Source organism: Pseudomyrmex gracilis, unplaced genomic scaffold (assembly GCF_002006095.1).
Source record: "Pseudomyrmex gracilis isolate BER0280 unplaced genomic scaffold, ASM200609v1 scaffold_260, whole genome shotgun sequence".
Lineage (NCBI taxonomy): Eukaryota > Metazoa > Arthropoda > Insecta > Hymenoptera > Formicidae > Pseudomyrmex > Pseudomyrmex gracilis.
Window position 1 is genome coordinate 136,403 of NW_018020844.1, and position 16,228 is coordinate 152,630.

Here is a 16,228-nt window from a genome sequence, read left to right on the forward strand (position 1 = left end):
ATTGGTATCGTTTATACATAGAATATTCCTTCGTTTATTTTCTCATTTTTTTTTCCTCTCTCTCTATATAAGATCACTCTTTTCCTCTACTTTCCCTCAATTAAAACTAATTGGATTATCGATTCGCTTGTAGCACCCATTATCCGAAATGAAGACTATATAATGAACATCGTCGTTCAGCGCTTGAACTCCAACGTGAGACAGTTAATCTTTCGTTTCGTTTCGTTTTTTTTTTTTTTTTTTTTTTGGCATAATGATTTTTCGAAAGTTACACACGTCGATTGGCACAGATTCGACAATTACAGTGTACCGACTTGTGTACGCGCGCGCAAGTCTCTTCTTCACTTTTTCTTCTTCAATTGCACAAACGTGACCGCTGCTTCTTTTTGTTTTGACGTTAGTATTAATCATTCGCTCTAACGAGTATCGTGTGAATGTATCGTGTGGATGTACGTATGCAAAATTGACTGTCTCAGATTGGACCATTGATCGGAGACATTAGATGTCGCATAGGAGAAAGACAAGGTTTTATTTATTTATTTATTTTTTTTTTTTTGCTCTCATCTTAAAAAGTAATTGAGGAGATTTTTCTTTGGGCCGAGAGTTTTTTTTTTTTTTTGTATCCCGAGCAGGGTATGTTACAGTAGAACGCAGGTTAGAGAGTTTTATTTTAATCTCGAGAGTTCACGAGTGAGGAAAACAAAGGTTATCGATCGAAAAACAACCATCTACGGTAGTTTAGATGTAAACGTGTGTGTGTATTTGTGTATGTATTTGTGTGTGTGTGTGACAGATATACGTGTATGCAATAATACAATTACGTCTTAAAGAGTAATTTCGAAGTATCGACAAGAAAGATTATTACGACAGAGCAGTTTTGGCAAACACGTAAAATCGTCGACATGTAGACGTTGAACGGGAGAATTTGATCGGTTGTAGGCGCGCGCGCGTTATTCAACATCGGCGAAAAACCTACCGCGGTCGGGGGGGGGGACGTCATCACATTGTCGGAAACAGATGAAACCCCCAGCTGTCACACACCGAGAGAGACGCTGCGGTTCAGGCCGTGACAATTAACGGTGGAGGTCAGAGATCGCCCTCCATCTCTTCCGTTGCCAATTGAAAGTGTTCTTGACCTGACAATGCGCAACGCGTGTGTTACATATCGTGCGTCACCACTAAGTCTAAATTCTTGCGTTTAAAACGTTTCTTTTTGTTTTTAAAGAAAAAATCAACATATCTTCCACTTCTTCGACAAACTAGTTTCTTAGCAAAAAACAATCAAACACCGCGGAAAAAATTTGTTAAACACGAAAAAATTCGAGAGAAAGCTCGTTGCGATTACTTACTTTGCAGATACGCCGCTAGATCGTGATCCTCCGCGATCAGCGCGAGCTGATGCGGCGTGTTGCCTTGCCGATCTTTGATCGTCAGCGATGCGCCACCGGCCACGAGCATGCAACAAATAGAACGACGTTTGTTCTGGGCCGCTTTGTGCAGAGCGGTCTGTCCTCTGAAATCAAAACAGTTGTCTTTTTGTTCAAAACGCATCCAGCCGGAATTTGTCGTCTCAATTCTTCTCTTCGCGCGGCAACTACGAAATATTTTCGATCACGTGTAAGAGGTGCGCAAACGCTCACTTGTCGTTGTCGATCATGTTCAGAATCGTGGGCGGAGCGCAGCCAATGAGGTATCTGACTATGTCCTTGTGGCCGTATCTCGATGCCAAGTGAAGAGCCGTTTGACCGGTCTCGTCGATCGACAAGAGCGAGTATCCCTTTTGGTGTAGCTGCTTCAACACCGGAAGATCGCCGACTTTCGCCGCCCTCAGTATATCGTCGCAACTTCTCTCAAGTAGCCCGGCGTGGAATCCGTGAATTCCCGAGCTCAAGCTAAAGAGCCTGTCGCGTGGGCTGCACAAGCAGATAAATAAAAAGAACACATCCTTTATACTTTTAGGCTCGAAATTCGCGCGAGCGATATTTTTTTTTACCTGATAAAAGCGGGAGATCGACCGGTCTGCGACTGATCGGTCGTTTGACCGATCGCGTCGCTCAAATCTTGTTTCTGAATTTCGCGACTGACACGTGAAATCGGTCTGACGTCCTTCTTCTTGTTAGAGACCGGCGGCACGTCCAGCGAGTTCACGATGGGTACATTCGCCGGTTTGATCACGACACTTTGCTGCTCAGTGAGTTCCTTGCGCTTTTCCTTTTTCCGTTCGTCCTTTCCTTCTTCTTCGTTCTGAGACGATTCGTTCCGCGGCGATGGCTCTTTCTCTTTCGTCTCGACTAGCGTCTCCTTCGGATATTCGTCACTATGTATCATATCATATCACATTTTCAGAGAAAAAATGCAAGTAATTGAATTTTTTTTCAAATTGATTTTCTTCGTTTTTAAGTATTTAATAATTTGTTTGTTTTTTTTTAAATTAAATAATAAAAAATGTACCTCCGCGCTTGAGTCTGCGTGGTTTCTGCGTTTTCTTGACTCGCGGCAACTTGGCTCGGCTGAGCCGGTTGGGTCTTGGATTGCGGAACCGCGTCCTCGTCGAGAACGTAAACAGCATCCACAGCAACGTCCGTCACGTAATGCAACTGTTCCTGGCCCCGATCGATTCTGAAGAATCTTTCCGCGGTGCACGCTAATTATTACGCAAAACAACCGAGATCAGATCTTGGTTCGAGCGCGTGGAAAATTTCTCAATCGGAATTAATCAGCACTCACAGTCGAGAAAACAGCAAGAATCCATGTTGCGATCCTTGGCCAAGATCTTCCTCAGACTTTCCAGATCGGTTGTCGCGTCGAGATCCAACGGGTCGGCCACCCACAGCTCCGCTCCCTCCTTCAATTTTTCCTTGTCGTGATGATTCGTCTCGTAGTCCGACATCCTTATCTTCATCACCGGCAACTTCAGTCTCTCCAATTTCGCCGTGTTCTGCTGAGGTTTTCCCGCGTTTCTTCTCTTCGCCAGCATCGTAGCCTTGTTCAACATGCTCATTGTTATAATAGACGGCAACAGGCGGCAAGCCTCACCGTCGACCTGCAACAATAAAAAAAAAAAAAACAAACAAACAAATAATTTGAGTTGCACACAGAAGTGAAAAAAAAACTTCTACGCGAGAGAGAAATACAAGGACGAATAATTGTAAATGAGAAAACAAAAAAATGCGTTAAATCAAAATAGAAAAACTGGAACACAGTTTTCACAGTTCGTTTAACTGATAAAAAAACGCGCGCTAGTGTTCACCTGCATCGGTATAGTTTTGGTTGTAACCAACTTGGCCGTGCTGCACTGAACTATGCAGGTCCCGTGTCCGCGAGCTTGCAAAAGAGGCAGCTGGTACGTGGTCAGACCGACCACCTCGATCAGGCCGTCGTTCATGGAAGGCTCCTTTGTGCCGCTTCCCGAGTTCCACGGATGAGTCCCGCCCCCGTACGAGGCTATGTTAAGAAACAGAATGGCGTGCACTCGGTGCTCCTTCAGTTTCGGCGTCATGTCCTGGCCGTCGCATTCAAGCGTCACGAAGTCCGAGAGATCCTTCCACTTGGTGAGCAACAAGTCCTTGCAGCCCATCTGCCCGTAGAACAACTTGTTCCGCATTCTGGAGTTAAATTTCTCCGGGTGAGCCTCTATAAACGATTGCGGCGATTTTATCAAACGAGATTTCGTGTGCGTGTGCGTGTGCGTGTGTTTATGACGTCGTTTGATACACACAATCGATTGCGATTTGAATGAATTAAGGGTCGAAAATCTTCTCACCTCGGGCTTCGTGAAACTCGAGAGCGATGTGAGCGTCCACGCCGAGGGAGAAGTAATTGTTGACGACATTGAGCGGCAGGTTTTCCTTACCCTTGCCGCCGTCGTCGTCGTTCTTGGCGTCGGGGTTTCTCTCGACCTTCAGTTGCCATCTGTCCAGCAGAGTGGTCTCGCTCTCGCCTATGCTGGTCAAGATCTTCCCGATTGGTTCGTCCTTGTAACCGCCTCCCCAACCGAGCGCTCTCGCCAGATCGTTTCCCGTGCCGAGGGGAAGCACCCCGACCGCCGGTGCCGGATAAGCACCGATCTGATCGAGAATCGACAGAACCCATCCGACCGTTCCGTCCCCGCCGCAGGCCAAAACGCGCAAGTTCGGTACTTTTTTGAAAAGCTCCAATCTGAAACGCAAAAAAAAAACAAAAACCATTTTCTTACTTCTTCCTCTTTGACATTTTCTCACACGCGTAATGTTTCATCATTGGTGCTGTAGTTTTGAGCGCAAGCGAAGTTTCTAGAACAGAAAAACTGACTCACCCCATTTTTGGACCACCTTGCGTCAGATCGAAAACTTGTCTCGGATTCAACAGCCACTGAAACTTCTGCAACAACTTCGCACCCTGATTGCCGCCGGACTTCGGATTGATGAACACCAAGACCGGCCTCACCGTGGCCGTCGGTATAGGCTTGATCACCCACAGATCCTCCTTCTCCTTGTCCTTGTCCTTCTCATCCTTTTCCGTCTCTTTGCCTTTCCGACGATTGGATCCGCCGGATTTCTTTCTTCTCGGCGATCTTCTCAAGCTGCTCTTGAAGTTACCTTTTCGGGGTAGCTTAACGATCCACGACGGCGGCACTATGATAGACGCTTGCACCCCAAGCTCGCAGTTCTCGCCGATTTTCGGAACGTTGAAGCACGTTTCCTTGTTGTGGTAAGCGGTTTTGCACCAGCTGCAGCTCACAGCCACGATTTCTCTAGAACTGAAGCTGAGCTTCGATTGAAACGATTTGCCGCAGTTGGCGCACTTGCCTTTCTGAGATCGTCGGTGAACCCAGTGATGGTGGATTGTCGTTTGCTCGCGATATTGACGCACGCCCACGTCGCGAAAGCTCGGCTTGCAGGCGAACTCTAAGCTACCAACGCAACACGCGTGGGCCACCACACGACACGCCGGACATTTCAACCGGGGTCCGTGTTTCTGAAAAGAAACAGACATTATGTATGATTTACGTTTCGCGTTCGTATATTCGTACAAAAAAAAACAAAAATTTCCGATACAAAGTAGTTCGATTTGACTGACGAAGAAAAAATGTGAGATACGTTTCGTTGTTGTTTTCTTTGTTTCGTCAAACTTACGGAACAGTCGTTGACGTAGCAGAAGTCACCGGACGTGGCGGTCGGCACCCAAAGATGTTCCCCATTGATCGCATCCGAGCTCCAGTCTGGCGTCGACCTAGGCTCGCGTTGACTAGGACCTCCTTCTTTACCGTCTCCACCTTCTTCTCTTCCTCTAAAAGAATTAATTAATAATCATTAACGTTAGAATTAATTAATGACGTGACTAATTAATTATGCAAAAGAGAGGAAAAACACATAATAACGTTCCTTGGAGTGTAATTAAACTTTTTTACGTTCACGTGTGTGCGTGTGTGTGTGTGTTCCATTTGCGAGGATCGGGCACAAAGAAGAGGCGCCGTAGCGTATTAAATTTCAAAAAAAGAAGAAGAAAATTCGCCTAATTTCTCGGCTTCTGACGATTCAATACGGTTTGCTCGGAATATTGTTTCAAGTTGGGTTTTCAAGCGCAAAAGAGATGAATAACCATCCATGTTTCTCTTTAGAAAGAGAAAAGTCTCTTTTTAGAATAAAATATTCTTGCGCAAAACACGCGCGTTGAATTATAAATAGAGAACATGTAACAATCTCTCGCGAGAGCTCACGAGAGGTGCGTGTGGCACACCAATCCACATATTTGTATCCACGATCAATGTCTCCCAGAGATTTCGTGGAAGAGATACGCGTGTGAACCTTTGTTTCTTTGAAAAAAAAAAATCTTATAAAAATGAAGGAAAAAATAAATTGAAAGTACGTCCCAGTTTGTTTTTATGAAAATGAGTAATGACTCGCGTCGCGAGGTGCTATGGCATTAACTGACCTTTTTACGTAAAAACGATATAGAAAGAAGAACACAAGTCATTCTGCGCAGAAGATATTTCTACTTGCGACTTGGTTTTTTTTTTTTATACATTTTGTTTCATCGTTTTCTTGCCATCTATACACAATTATTTATACGACACAAAACTACGAGATAAATAACCAGAGAAACGTTTATTTGCGCATTTTTCGAACATACGTAAATTAACTCGAATCGTCCATCCGAGAGAGAGGAAGAGAGAAAGAGAAAAAATGTCAAAATGTGTCGTGTGAAGATAGACAAGATTTAAAAACAAACTGTTTTGTTTAAACTAAAGATCACACATTTTAATACAATTAATTGCACGAAATACAACGGGAGGTTTTAAGTGTGTTTTGCGTCACATCACAAAAAGGGTGAGGGGGCGGCGAGGTAGAGGGAAAAAGAAACATTAATGCAAATCAAGCTCAAGGGGATTTTCTAAGTAAGAGAAAATTAACAAATCTGATGTGTTTGAATTAATATATATATATATATATATTTACATATAAATTGTGTTAATGAAACACATAAAATCGAACACCGACTTAAAGCGGAAGAATTCGCGCGGTTTTCTCATTCCATCAGTCAGACGTACCCACCCTATCGGAAGTCGCGATTCCTTGCCGGGTACGAGCGCCGTGTACCTCGTCCTAACGTCTGTCGGCAGAACGATATCGACGCTCTTAGATCTGATATTCTGCTGCGGCACCGCGAGCAAGTCCGCGTCGGCGATGCCGCCGTTCTTGTTATTATTAAAGCACGAGTCCACCGAGGCGGCGCGATCCCTCTTCAGCTCCGGTACCGTCAGAAAAATGTCACGCACAACGAACTTGGATTTGTCCGCGTCGACGTTCTCGTTCTCGTCGTCGTCGTCGTCGTCGTCCATCGTCGTCTCGACGGTCATCGTTCTCGTCTCGGTCGTCGTCCTGTTCGCGGCCAGAACCGCGGATATCTCCGTGAGAGGAAACGTGGTGAGCGCTTCCTGTCTGGACAGCGATCGTCTGCGCTGTTGCCTTCCCGGGAACTCGAGCTTGATCTCGGAACTCATCGACTCGATCTCGACGACGGGTGAGACGCATCGCATCGGTTCGTTCTGTATATTGTCGTCGTCGTCGTCGTCGTCGGGCAGAGTAACCTTAATCTCCGGACTGCCTTCCCTCTTGGAAGGCTCGTACTCGTGATCCGACTCGTTTTCCGAGAGCTCCGCGCTGCTGTCTCCGCGAGATTCGCTCGCCTCCGTTCTGGGCGCGTCCTCGGTTTGTCTGACGAGGTTTTTGTATTCCTCGACGCAGGCACAGTGGTAGCATCCGGAGACCTGGATGATCGGCGTTTCCGATCTCTCGGACGACTGGCCCGGACTCGCCGAATACGCGTCGAAGCTCTTGGAACGCTGACCGCTGTAGAGCTGCGGCACCTTCAGGGTGGCCGATCTTCTGCGATCGTACGTCGTCGAGGATGAACACGACGACGACGACGTGGTGCGAACGTCTCTCCCGTCATCCTGGCGCTCGGTCTGCAACTGTATTTCGTCGAAGGAAGCCGATCTGATCTGCTTCGGCACCTCGAGGCTCGATTGGGTCTTCATTTCTGCGCCCGTGGGAGTGCGCGACCTCTTGAACGTCGAGCGCAGCTTCTGCATTCTTGCCTGGATAGCTACCTGGCGACGCTGCTGCCGAGCGTTCCCTTCTTCGGTAATTTCTCGAACAAAACTCGTCGACAGCTTCGCACGGCTGTGTCGCTATCTCCGTCCTCTTCGTCGTCGGGAACGGAGGACTTGGCGCCGCCCCGCTTGTCTCGAATCGTCTCTTTGAACCTCAAATAAAAAAACAGCAACGATGACGACAACGCGGTCGTCTCTTCTTCCAGATTGGACTTAGCTGCGGCCGATTTGCAGCCCATTCTAAGTAATTTCGATGCGTGATCGCGCGGCTGATTATCACAATCTCCTCGAGTCTTCAATAACCTTCTGAAATCATCAAACTTCTTGACAATCTCTTCCGTGTCTCGAACAGAGCAGAGCACAAGAAGGTGTTTTTATTCGAAAAAAAAACGTCAACTTCAGGGTTTTTTTCTGATCAAATACGTGGATCGTTACCGATAAATGTGTGTAATGTCGATTTTGATTTGTGTTGCCGCGCGTGTCAACGTTGCCGCGCGCCTTTAGTTTAGTTCCTCTCTTTCCGTGCGTATACTTCGAGATTATCTTAAAAATTACATCGGAACGCGAATTAAAGCTTGGGACTCACAGACACTCCTCCGTCGTTTATCATTACGCGATTCGTTTTTTGTTTTTTTTTTTGTTTTTATCTAGACAATTGTTAGTAGCACGCTTTGTAGTAGCGCGGCGTATCGAGATGGGCAATCTCATCGCGTGATGAGTTTCGTGAAACGAATTCATTCGGGCGGCGAGCAACAATTTGCGCGACGTCAAACTTGACACACTGTTACGAGCCGGGCAAACTTGTCGCGTCTCTCTTTTCTTCAACTCACAAAAGCCTAACTCTCAAATGATGATTTGCACTCACACACAGTCACTCTCAAACTCTCGCTCTCTTTCTTTCTCTCGACCGGTCCGTCTCTCTTGTCGCTACCGCCCTCACGGCATAGCTCTCTCTTCCTGAGTGACTACTGGCATCATCGATCGAGGTTTCCAGCGCCGGAATTTATTTTCACAGTGACGCCTGATAACGTCGCCGATGTCGGCCGATAACGAGTGGTAATCGCAATCATTTCCCGTTGCAATCACCGGGCAATAGCCGAAGCCACGCCAACACTCCGATCCTCATGTCATCCTCACACATGTGTGTCTATTAAACAAAAAAAAAAAAAAAACAGACGTTTCGAACGCGAGATAAAGTTCGCGACACGTTATCGTTGTCGAACGTTGTTGAAGATTCTCGACGACTGACTGAAAAACGTCGCAATTTCTGACAACAAAAGCTTTCTCACTACCGATGCAAACGATTATCTCTCTGTGTGTGTGTGTGTGTGTGTGCACGCGCGCGCGCGTGACAATGGACACAAGTAAACGGTGTGAGTTGAAAAGATCTCACTGAATCGCGAATTGAGATCACCCCGGATTGAAGTTTTCTTTGTACATGTTCCACTAAGGACCGGGCCTCTCGTAAAGCGAACATTCATTGGAGCACAATAAGCCGAGCGACCTTCGCCACGTCGGTCGATCCATAATGTCTTCGATCAATGACAAAATAAAGTCGAAATAAGCTCGCGCATCACTTCACCCTCTCCTTATCTCTCGGATCTTTCCTATTTCTCTTGCGACATTCTTTCAAGAGGAACATCATCAGAGCTTAGAGACGGCATCTTTCTCTCTCTTTCTCTGCGCACAAAACGCAAAGGGACCGATTGATTTGTATCAGCAGTTCTCTTTCACAGAGAGATTGAATCAATCGATTTCACGGAATCGTCCCATTTTTGACAAAGACAATCTTTCACATCTCACGGCACATATTGTGCGCTCTTCGGCTGAACGCGCGAGAGAGCGACACGGCGTGGCGAGATTGCCAGTCGGACTAGCGGCCGGGGGTTCGTCGTCGATGACCGATGTCAAAAAGAGGGTTGAGAGCGCGCGGAGGTCGGAGAGGGTTGCTTCCGTCCTTCGTCCTCCCGCTTTCGCCATCCTCATCCTGCTCATGCGCCCTCCGACGAATCAGTTTTCTCGCCGCCGGGCAAGATATCGCGATCATGCGCGCAATATCACGTACGTGTACCGTATACGTGGTAACCAGGAAAATCTGGCCGAATATAATCCGGACTTTGTGGAAATACGCAATGTAACGAGAGAGGAATATGAGTATGTGCAGAGTCGGCGATATAAATTATGCATGTAGTTTGTATGAATATTGCACACAGAGAGATATACGCGCGCGATTGTTGTTTATTTCACGAAATTTGCACCGATGCGAAATCTGACTCGCAAACCGATTTCCCTCCTATTATTTATGCGGAGGTAACATGCGAAACAAAAATACTGATATTAAATTACTGTGCGTTAAATTACATAGGCGCGTTCGCTCGAAAACGACGGCGACGACGACGGAGATTGATTCGCACGAAGGCGCGACATTTCTCGGCCCGCAAGCCACGTGGAGCGAAGTTAAAGAGGCGGTTTGGATAACCAGGAACCGGAGTTGTATCGATTAAACCCTATTAGGAATTCGATCGGTCTCATCGTTACTGGATAATGTATGTGTGCCGTGATATTTTCAACCAGAAGGGCCGCGTCTATGTATAGATTTCCGTTTCGTTACGTCTGAGCGCGCGCGCGTGTGTTGCAATGTCGTAAATGTATGCTGATGAGATGTGTGTGACATCGAGCGGTGAATCTCCATCTAGAATCTCTGAATTATTCAACGTGTTTAATTTTTTTTTATTTAAAAATAATTGTGTTGTTTCAAGACTGGTGATTTTTTGCGCGCGACAAACAAACTCTCGAGAGAAGAGGCGCGGAGACACCGCGCGCGGATATGATGTAAGATCTTATTTAGCTTCCCACAACAAATATTCTGGAAAAAAAAAAAAAAACGCAACGTAAAACGCAAGGCGCAAAAATAACGAAGCGGCGAGTACTTGAATGTCGCTAGAAAAAATCCGCGGAAATATTCCTTCAGCGCGGGATCGCTCGAAAAAAAAACAAAACCAAAAAAACAAAAAAACAAATCGAAAAATTTACAGGTGTCTACAACAACAAAAAAATCGCTTCTCAAAAAAAAAAAAAAAAAAAAACAGTCTCCTTCTTCAAGCCCGTTAATTAAAAAGGTTAACTGCTAACCTTTTTCCCAATTCGGACGGTAAAGGGTCTTCGCGGCATCTTAAGTTCGTGCCCTCCGCGAAATGCACCCGATGTCCTAGTCTCGGAGCCAACACGAACAACCTACAATGCACACACCAGACGGTGGTATACTGCACACGATTCACACAGCAAAGAAAGGATACTAGCCTTGAGGATCTCTCTTTCTCGAAAATTCCAATTGTCGTCGCACTTCGCAATGTGTCACACACACACACACACACTGCGTGTGTTTTCGCACTTTGTTTTAAAAACATTGACAATTTTTGTGCGTTTTTGCAAGTAGATCATTTGCGTGAATTACAACACGTGCAAATATGGAGATAAGCAAATGTCAAGGCGATCAAGAAACGAAACATATTGCACCTTTCCCTCTTCGGCCTCTAAAGTGCGGTGCGCGTTTGAAAGTTTGCACTTTCGTGCGCGACATCTTTTACGGTTTTAATTAATTGTTATCACTTTCTATCGTTCAATTATTTATCGCTCTATTGTATACAAAATCTCAATGACGAGTCACACCTGATCGCACGCGAGAAGAATTTTAGAAATCTCGTTCGAGATTTGACGAACACGAAATTTCTCAATATCCCAAATTTGACACGTAAACATCGCAACGTCCGATCCGGAAGAGAACGCGTGAGAAAATTCGTACTTGACGTTCAGAAACTTACTTGAATCGAATCAAAATCACGTTTTTCGTCGTCGGTTTCGCCGATCCAACTCTCAGGCAACATATCGACCATAGCCAACTCATATCCATTGTCGTCGATCGCGGTTTCTCTCGCACCGCTGCTACCTCGTAACTGAAGGAAAAAATCGCGCAAATAACCTGCGACGCGAACTTATTATCTATCGCGTACCCGGTGAATAACGTTTCACAACCGCGAATTATGTCATCTCCGTGTAATACCACCTGTTCGCCACTTTCCGAGGTACGAGAGTGTACTGACAGTCATCCACGGTATTATATCACACCTTCCGCTACCTTTCGGAATACTATAGCGATATATCGCTTTAGTATTATGTAAATTTCTGATCAAAATAAATTCAAGATTCAGAAAACCTGCATATTAACATCTGATTATTAAACGCGAAGAGGTCTCAAGGTTTTTGTCAGAAACGATCGATAAAAAAACAACCTTGAACACATTAAACGCGCGTCTTAAACGACGATATACTTATGTTCAAGCGAACTGATACGATTCGCAAGATCGCGTTTGCCATATGAATCGATAATAGAAACAATCGACGTAGCGTAAACTAAAAATTCCCACCAAACGTATTTGCAATGTTAATTTCTAATCTTAATAAATCTATAATTTAACACATTTCCGGGAAAACATTAACGAGGAGTGAAAAAAGAAAAACATGTGACAACGCGATGTTTTTCGAAAAAAAGATGTAACATACATTTGTTAATTTTTTTTTCATACATATATAGAAAATTGATACGGAGTGTTTGAATATTTTAATACTTAAAGAATAATAATACATTTTTTAATTACCTAACAATTACTTAAATATTGCCTCAATAGAAATATTTTATTGCTTAAAAGTTATAATATTTTTATTATTTTTAATATATCTTTAATTTTATATTAATGTATTTTATATTTTTTCCGATTTTTTTATCATTTTGTCACATCAATTATACTAATGTAAAATATATAGTATCCAAAAACTTTAAAAAAATTACTGCCTATAAACTTAAATAAACGAGCTAATCACGTTACATATTTCACCGCACTAATTTCATTTGAAACCACAATTTTCAACACAAAAATTTTATAAACAGTACAAGACGTGTCTGTATTGGAAACAATCAAGACAAATTATGAGGCAACTTAAGTAACTATCTTCGTCTCTTTCCAACCATGTTTGTCCTTGCACGGCAATGACAATGAGACAGCGAGAACTACAGTCTCGTTCACAAATTAGTTTCTTTTCGTGTAATTGCGAATTAAAATTCCGCGTTTTGCGGTCGAATACGTACGCGTGTCTACTTCCTATCTCGTTTCGACACTTCAAATTATTTGCGCGAACTCGTCTTTAACTTGGTCTGTAGTTGTATCGCGCACCGTGAGAAATACTTAAATCGAGTTATAATGAACGACACTGTATCGCGGCGCGATGAGGAAACCGGCCAATCGGTTTCACGTTTGCTCGAACATATTACCGTCTGGTAAATCGCCAGCAGATCCGAACTCGCTCGAGAAACGTATTTCGCGAAAAACAACGCGAAAAACAAAAGTGACATGAGATTCCTGTGGGAAAAACGGGGTTATTCCCACTGTTTGAAGCAAACACATAGAGCAAATATAAAAGGATTTGTTGTACAAATATAAAGGATTTATTGTATTTATATTGTGCGTTGCGAAGTAATGGGATATGTTATTTCTCGTCTGACAATGTTTACCTTTGCTTTACCTGCTGTGTAGCAAATGTCTGACACTAATGTAGAGCTCACTTCGAAAGTGTTTAATCATCGAAGCGAGCGTGTCGTTTTCTTACAAAAGATCTGCGTACACGTTCGCGCGAGTGGCTTCGCGCTAAAAGTGTCATTTTATCTTTATTTCTCATTAAATTCGAAACAAAGATATTTTCCAGCGCTTTTAGCGCGAGAGCCAGCTTGAGTCGAACGAGCAGCGCCAAAGTGGTCGTTTTTTTCTTTTTTTTTTTTTTTAATAATATACAAAGAGCTACGTCGAGAAAAAAAAGAAGTTCAATTCTCACCCTTCCTCGTGCGTGTCCTCCTCCGCCATTTATTTTATCGGCAAATTTTCAAGCTCACGTGTGAGGGGGAGAACAAATAACAACAAGCCAAAAAAGAAAACCGCTACTCCGAGATAAAGTCCGGGAAGACGCGAAATTTTTGACGGAGAATTGTTTGCCATGTACTTTTTGTTGGCGCGCCCACGCGAACAACAACAGACAAACGTTTCAAGCGCGATTTTCACAATCCCATCTCTCGATCTTCTTCCGTTAACTGACTTACACGAAGCGGCTTGGGGGTGTCATCGGTGTTTACTACGGCTTCCGAAGACTTGCAAAGTCTTCGCAATTCTATTTTCTATAATGCCATAAAGGTATTACTTGTGTCCGCGAATGTGTTAAATCACGCGTGGCTGGGTATAGTGTGTCCCTTGCAGGAAAAAATAGTTACAATATTTTCACGCACACACGCACACACACACGCGCGCGCGCACACACATTTTACACGCAACACACATGTATTTATTCAATACGCGTTATTTAAAAAAAAAAAAAAAAGAAAAAAAAATATCGCGCGTGTTACAAATCGCACCGATCGGTGTGAAACATGATTGCGAAACAGTTTCATTGCAAACAAACGTGCAAGCAAACGTGTAAGCGATTTTCTTGTGTCAAGTGAGCAATTTCCTTGCGTCCGATCAATTTTTTTTTTTATCGCTTACCTCATTGAGACCGGCTCTCTAGTCACGCCGGTGCGATCAACACGCCGGCGTTCTTCCTTTTCCGGCGGTCTTCGCTATCGGCATGGTTACAGACGCGGATCGCGTGACGGTCGCGGTTGCGTCCATCGCTTCGCGACCGATAAACGAGCGGTGAAAGTTTGTGAAAAAAACGCGCGACCGTTAGTTACAAACGTTTGCATGTCGCGTGCGTGCGCAAATTAGGAACGATTACGGGGATTCGATATGACAGATCGAATATTCGTTGGGGGACCGCGCCGATCTCACGTCGTGTGTGCGCGCGGACGTGCAACCAACGCGCATTTGCATGCTTCAACACTTGACACATCCACTACATCAGCGTCAATTAATTTATGCGAAGATGCGCACTTGCGAACACACAGGGTTGACTCATCACTAATGTACGACACCTCGCCGCTGCTTCCAGAGCACCGGGTTTTCGAGCGGAATCCCGCGAAAGAATATTTCCAACGCGAAAAATCTTCGCCTCTCAACCACTAATTCGCGCGGTACTTAGCGAGACGATTCTCGCTAATTATTAGCTCACTCACATGCGCAATCACGCTAGAGCGCCAAATCGAAGGTTGCTTCGTTTTTTCTTCGTTTTTTTCATCGAAGAAATTTCGACAATCGTTTTTTTGGGGGAGGAAGGGAAGACAAAACACCGCCGATGTGATGTAATTTTTCCGCCGTGCGCGTTTTTGATAAAACCAACACACACACACGATTCTTTTCAAACCGCGAGGACATCAAAACCGCGGGACGAACAGAGAGAGCGCGCGCACGCGATATCCGAAGACGCGTACCAGAACTCGACAGCTTACCATTATAAATAGTCGCGGCCGAGACGCGGCTAGAGGCTCCTCACAACCGAGTGTAACGCAAACGGACAAAGAGGAACAATGAGCGAACAGACGTAGGAAGAGGACAGACCGACGGGAAATAGCGGTATAACGTTTTGTAGCGATGGGCTCGAGCGACCTTTGAAGAGAAACTCGTTCGAGGAATTGTCGCGCGAATTGAATTTTCTCGGCGCGGGTGACTGGATCTCAGATCCGAGATACTTATTAGAAAGAAAAACTTTTGTATATATATTTAAAATCGAGAGAGAGATCGCGCTCGCGCGCGGAACAAAAACGTACGTATTGTTTTATACACGCGTGTGCCATATGAAAGACGTTGGACAAAGATGGGAGTTCCCAGAGAGTCTCTAGCGAGGAGAGAGCAATTAATCTAAGAATAGAATAGGTGCATCGACTCCATCGCTAATCTCACCGTTTGTTCGCTCATGGTTCGCGTGACTTCACCGTACCATTGTTCTCCGCCCGCACGTTTCTAAATCGTCGCGTGTGACGATTGTCGTCGTCGTTGTCGTCGTCTTCTTCGTGTGCGTTTCTCGTCGTTACTCTCGCGCGGTAACGATCTTGCACTTGGCTTTGCCACCGAATCTCGAACGAAGATCTATTTCTGAGATGACGATTTTTTTCTGGCACCATAATTTGGCACTTTTGCGCGTCGCGCTGTTTATTTCCGAGGCGATCGTTGCCACACACCGAAGGCGAATCTCGCGATCCGAACGTTTTTCCCACTCGGCGAGAGAACGCCGAGAAAGAACCGGTTTCTCTGTTTTTCAAAAAAAAATGTTCGAATTTAATTGACGACTTCAAACACAACAGGGTCCGGTTTTTTTATTCTCTCTCCGCTTCGGAACTACAACACAACTGAATGACCGCTTTGAGAAAGTTTTGCGCTATATATATATCTTGTCTTGATAATTACCTTGCCGCAAGTACATTAACGTTTCCGCGTGTGCCAAGGACATCACGTCAATCGCGCGATAACATTCGTACGTGCGTAGAGAACTGGCAAAAAGTGTGTGTAAAATATTTCGCGCGCATAAAATACGTCCGACAAATATATATACCCGTATAGTTGTCTAATGATTTTGTTAAATGTGTGCGACTGATATTCAAGTTTACACAAAATCAATTTTAATGTAATTTTTAATATACCGACTATATTTAGCGTATTA

At 44.7% G+C, this 16,228-nt stretch overlaps 1 protein-coding gene across 7 annotated transcripts; it reads right to left on the minus strand.

Annotated features, from left to right (window-relative positions):
- Positions 1-225: 225 nt before the first annotated feature.
- On the minus strand, positions 226-15,881 carry LOC109859373 (eye-specific diacylglycerol kinase). Of its 7 annotated transcripts, none has more exons than XM_020437590.1 (12): positions 15,509-15,881; positions 6,534-7,747; positions 5,115-5,268; positions 4,295-4,956; positions 3,764-4,158; positions 3,251-3,633; positions 2,728-3,043; positions 2,452-2,644; positions 1,994-2,317; positions 1,641-1,913; positions 1,350-1,513; positions 226-1,136 (listed from the first exon to the last, which is right to left on the minus strand). In XM_020437590.1, the coding sequence occupies exons 2-12, from the start codon at positions 7,571-7,573 to the stop codon at positions 1,087-1,089; spliced, it is 3,954 nt and encodes a 1,317-aa protein (XP_020293179.1). In that variant the 5' UTR covers positions 7,574-7,747; positions 15,509-15,881; the 3' UTR covers positions 226-1,086. The 7 variants fall into 7 exon arrangements, with proteins under 7 accessions (XP_020293179.1, XP_020293178.1, XP_020293175.1 ...); XM_020437589.1 differs by having other exon boundaries at positions 6,534-7,897; XM_020437586.1 differs by having other exon boundaries at positions 6,534-7,900.
- Between the last annotated feature and the right edge of the window lie 347 nt (positions 15,882-16,228).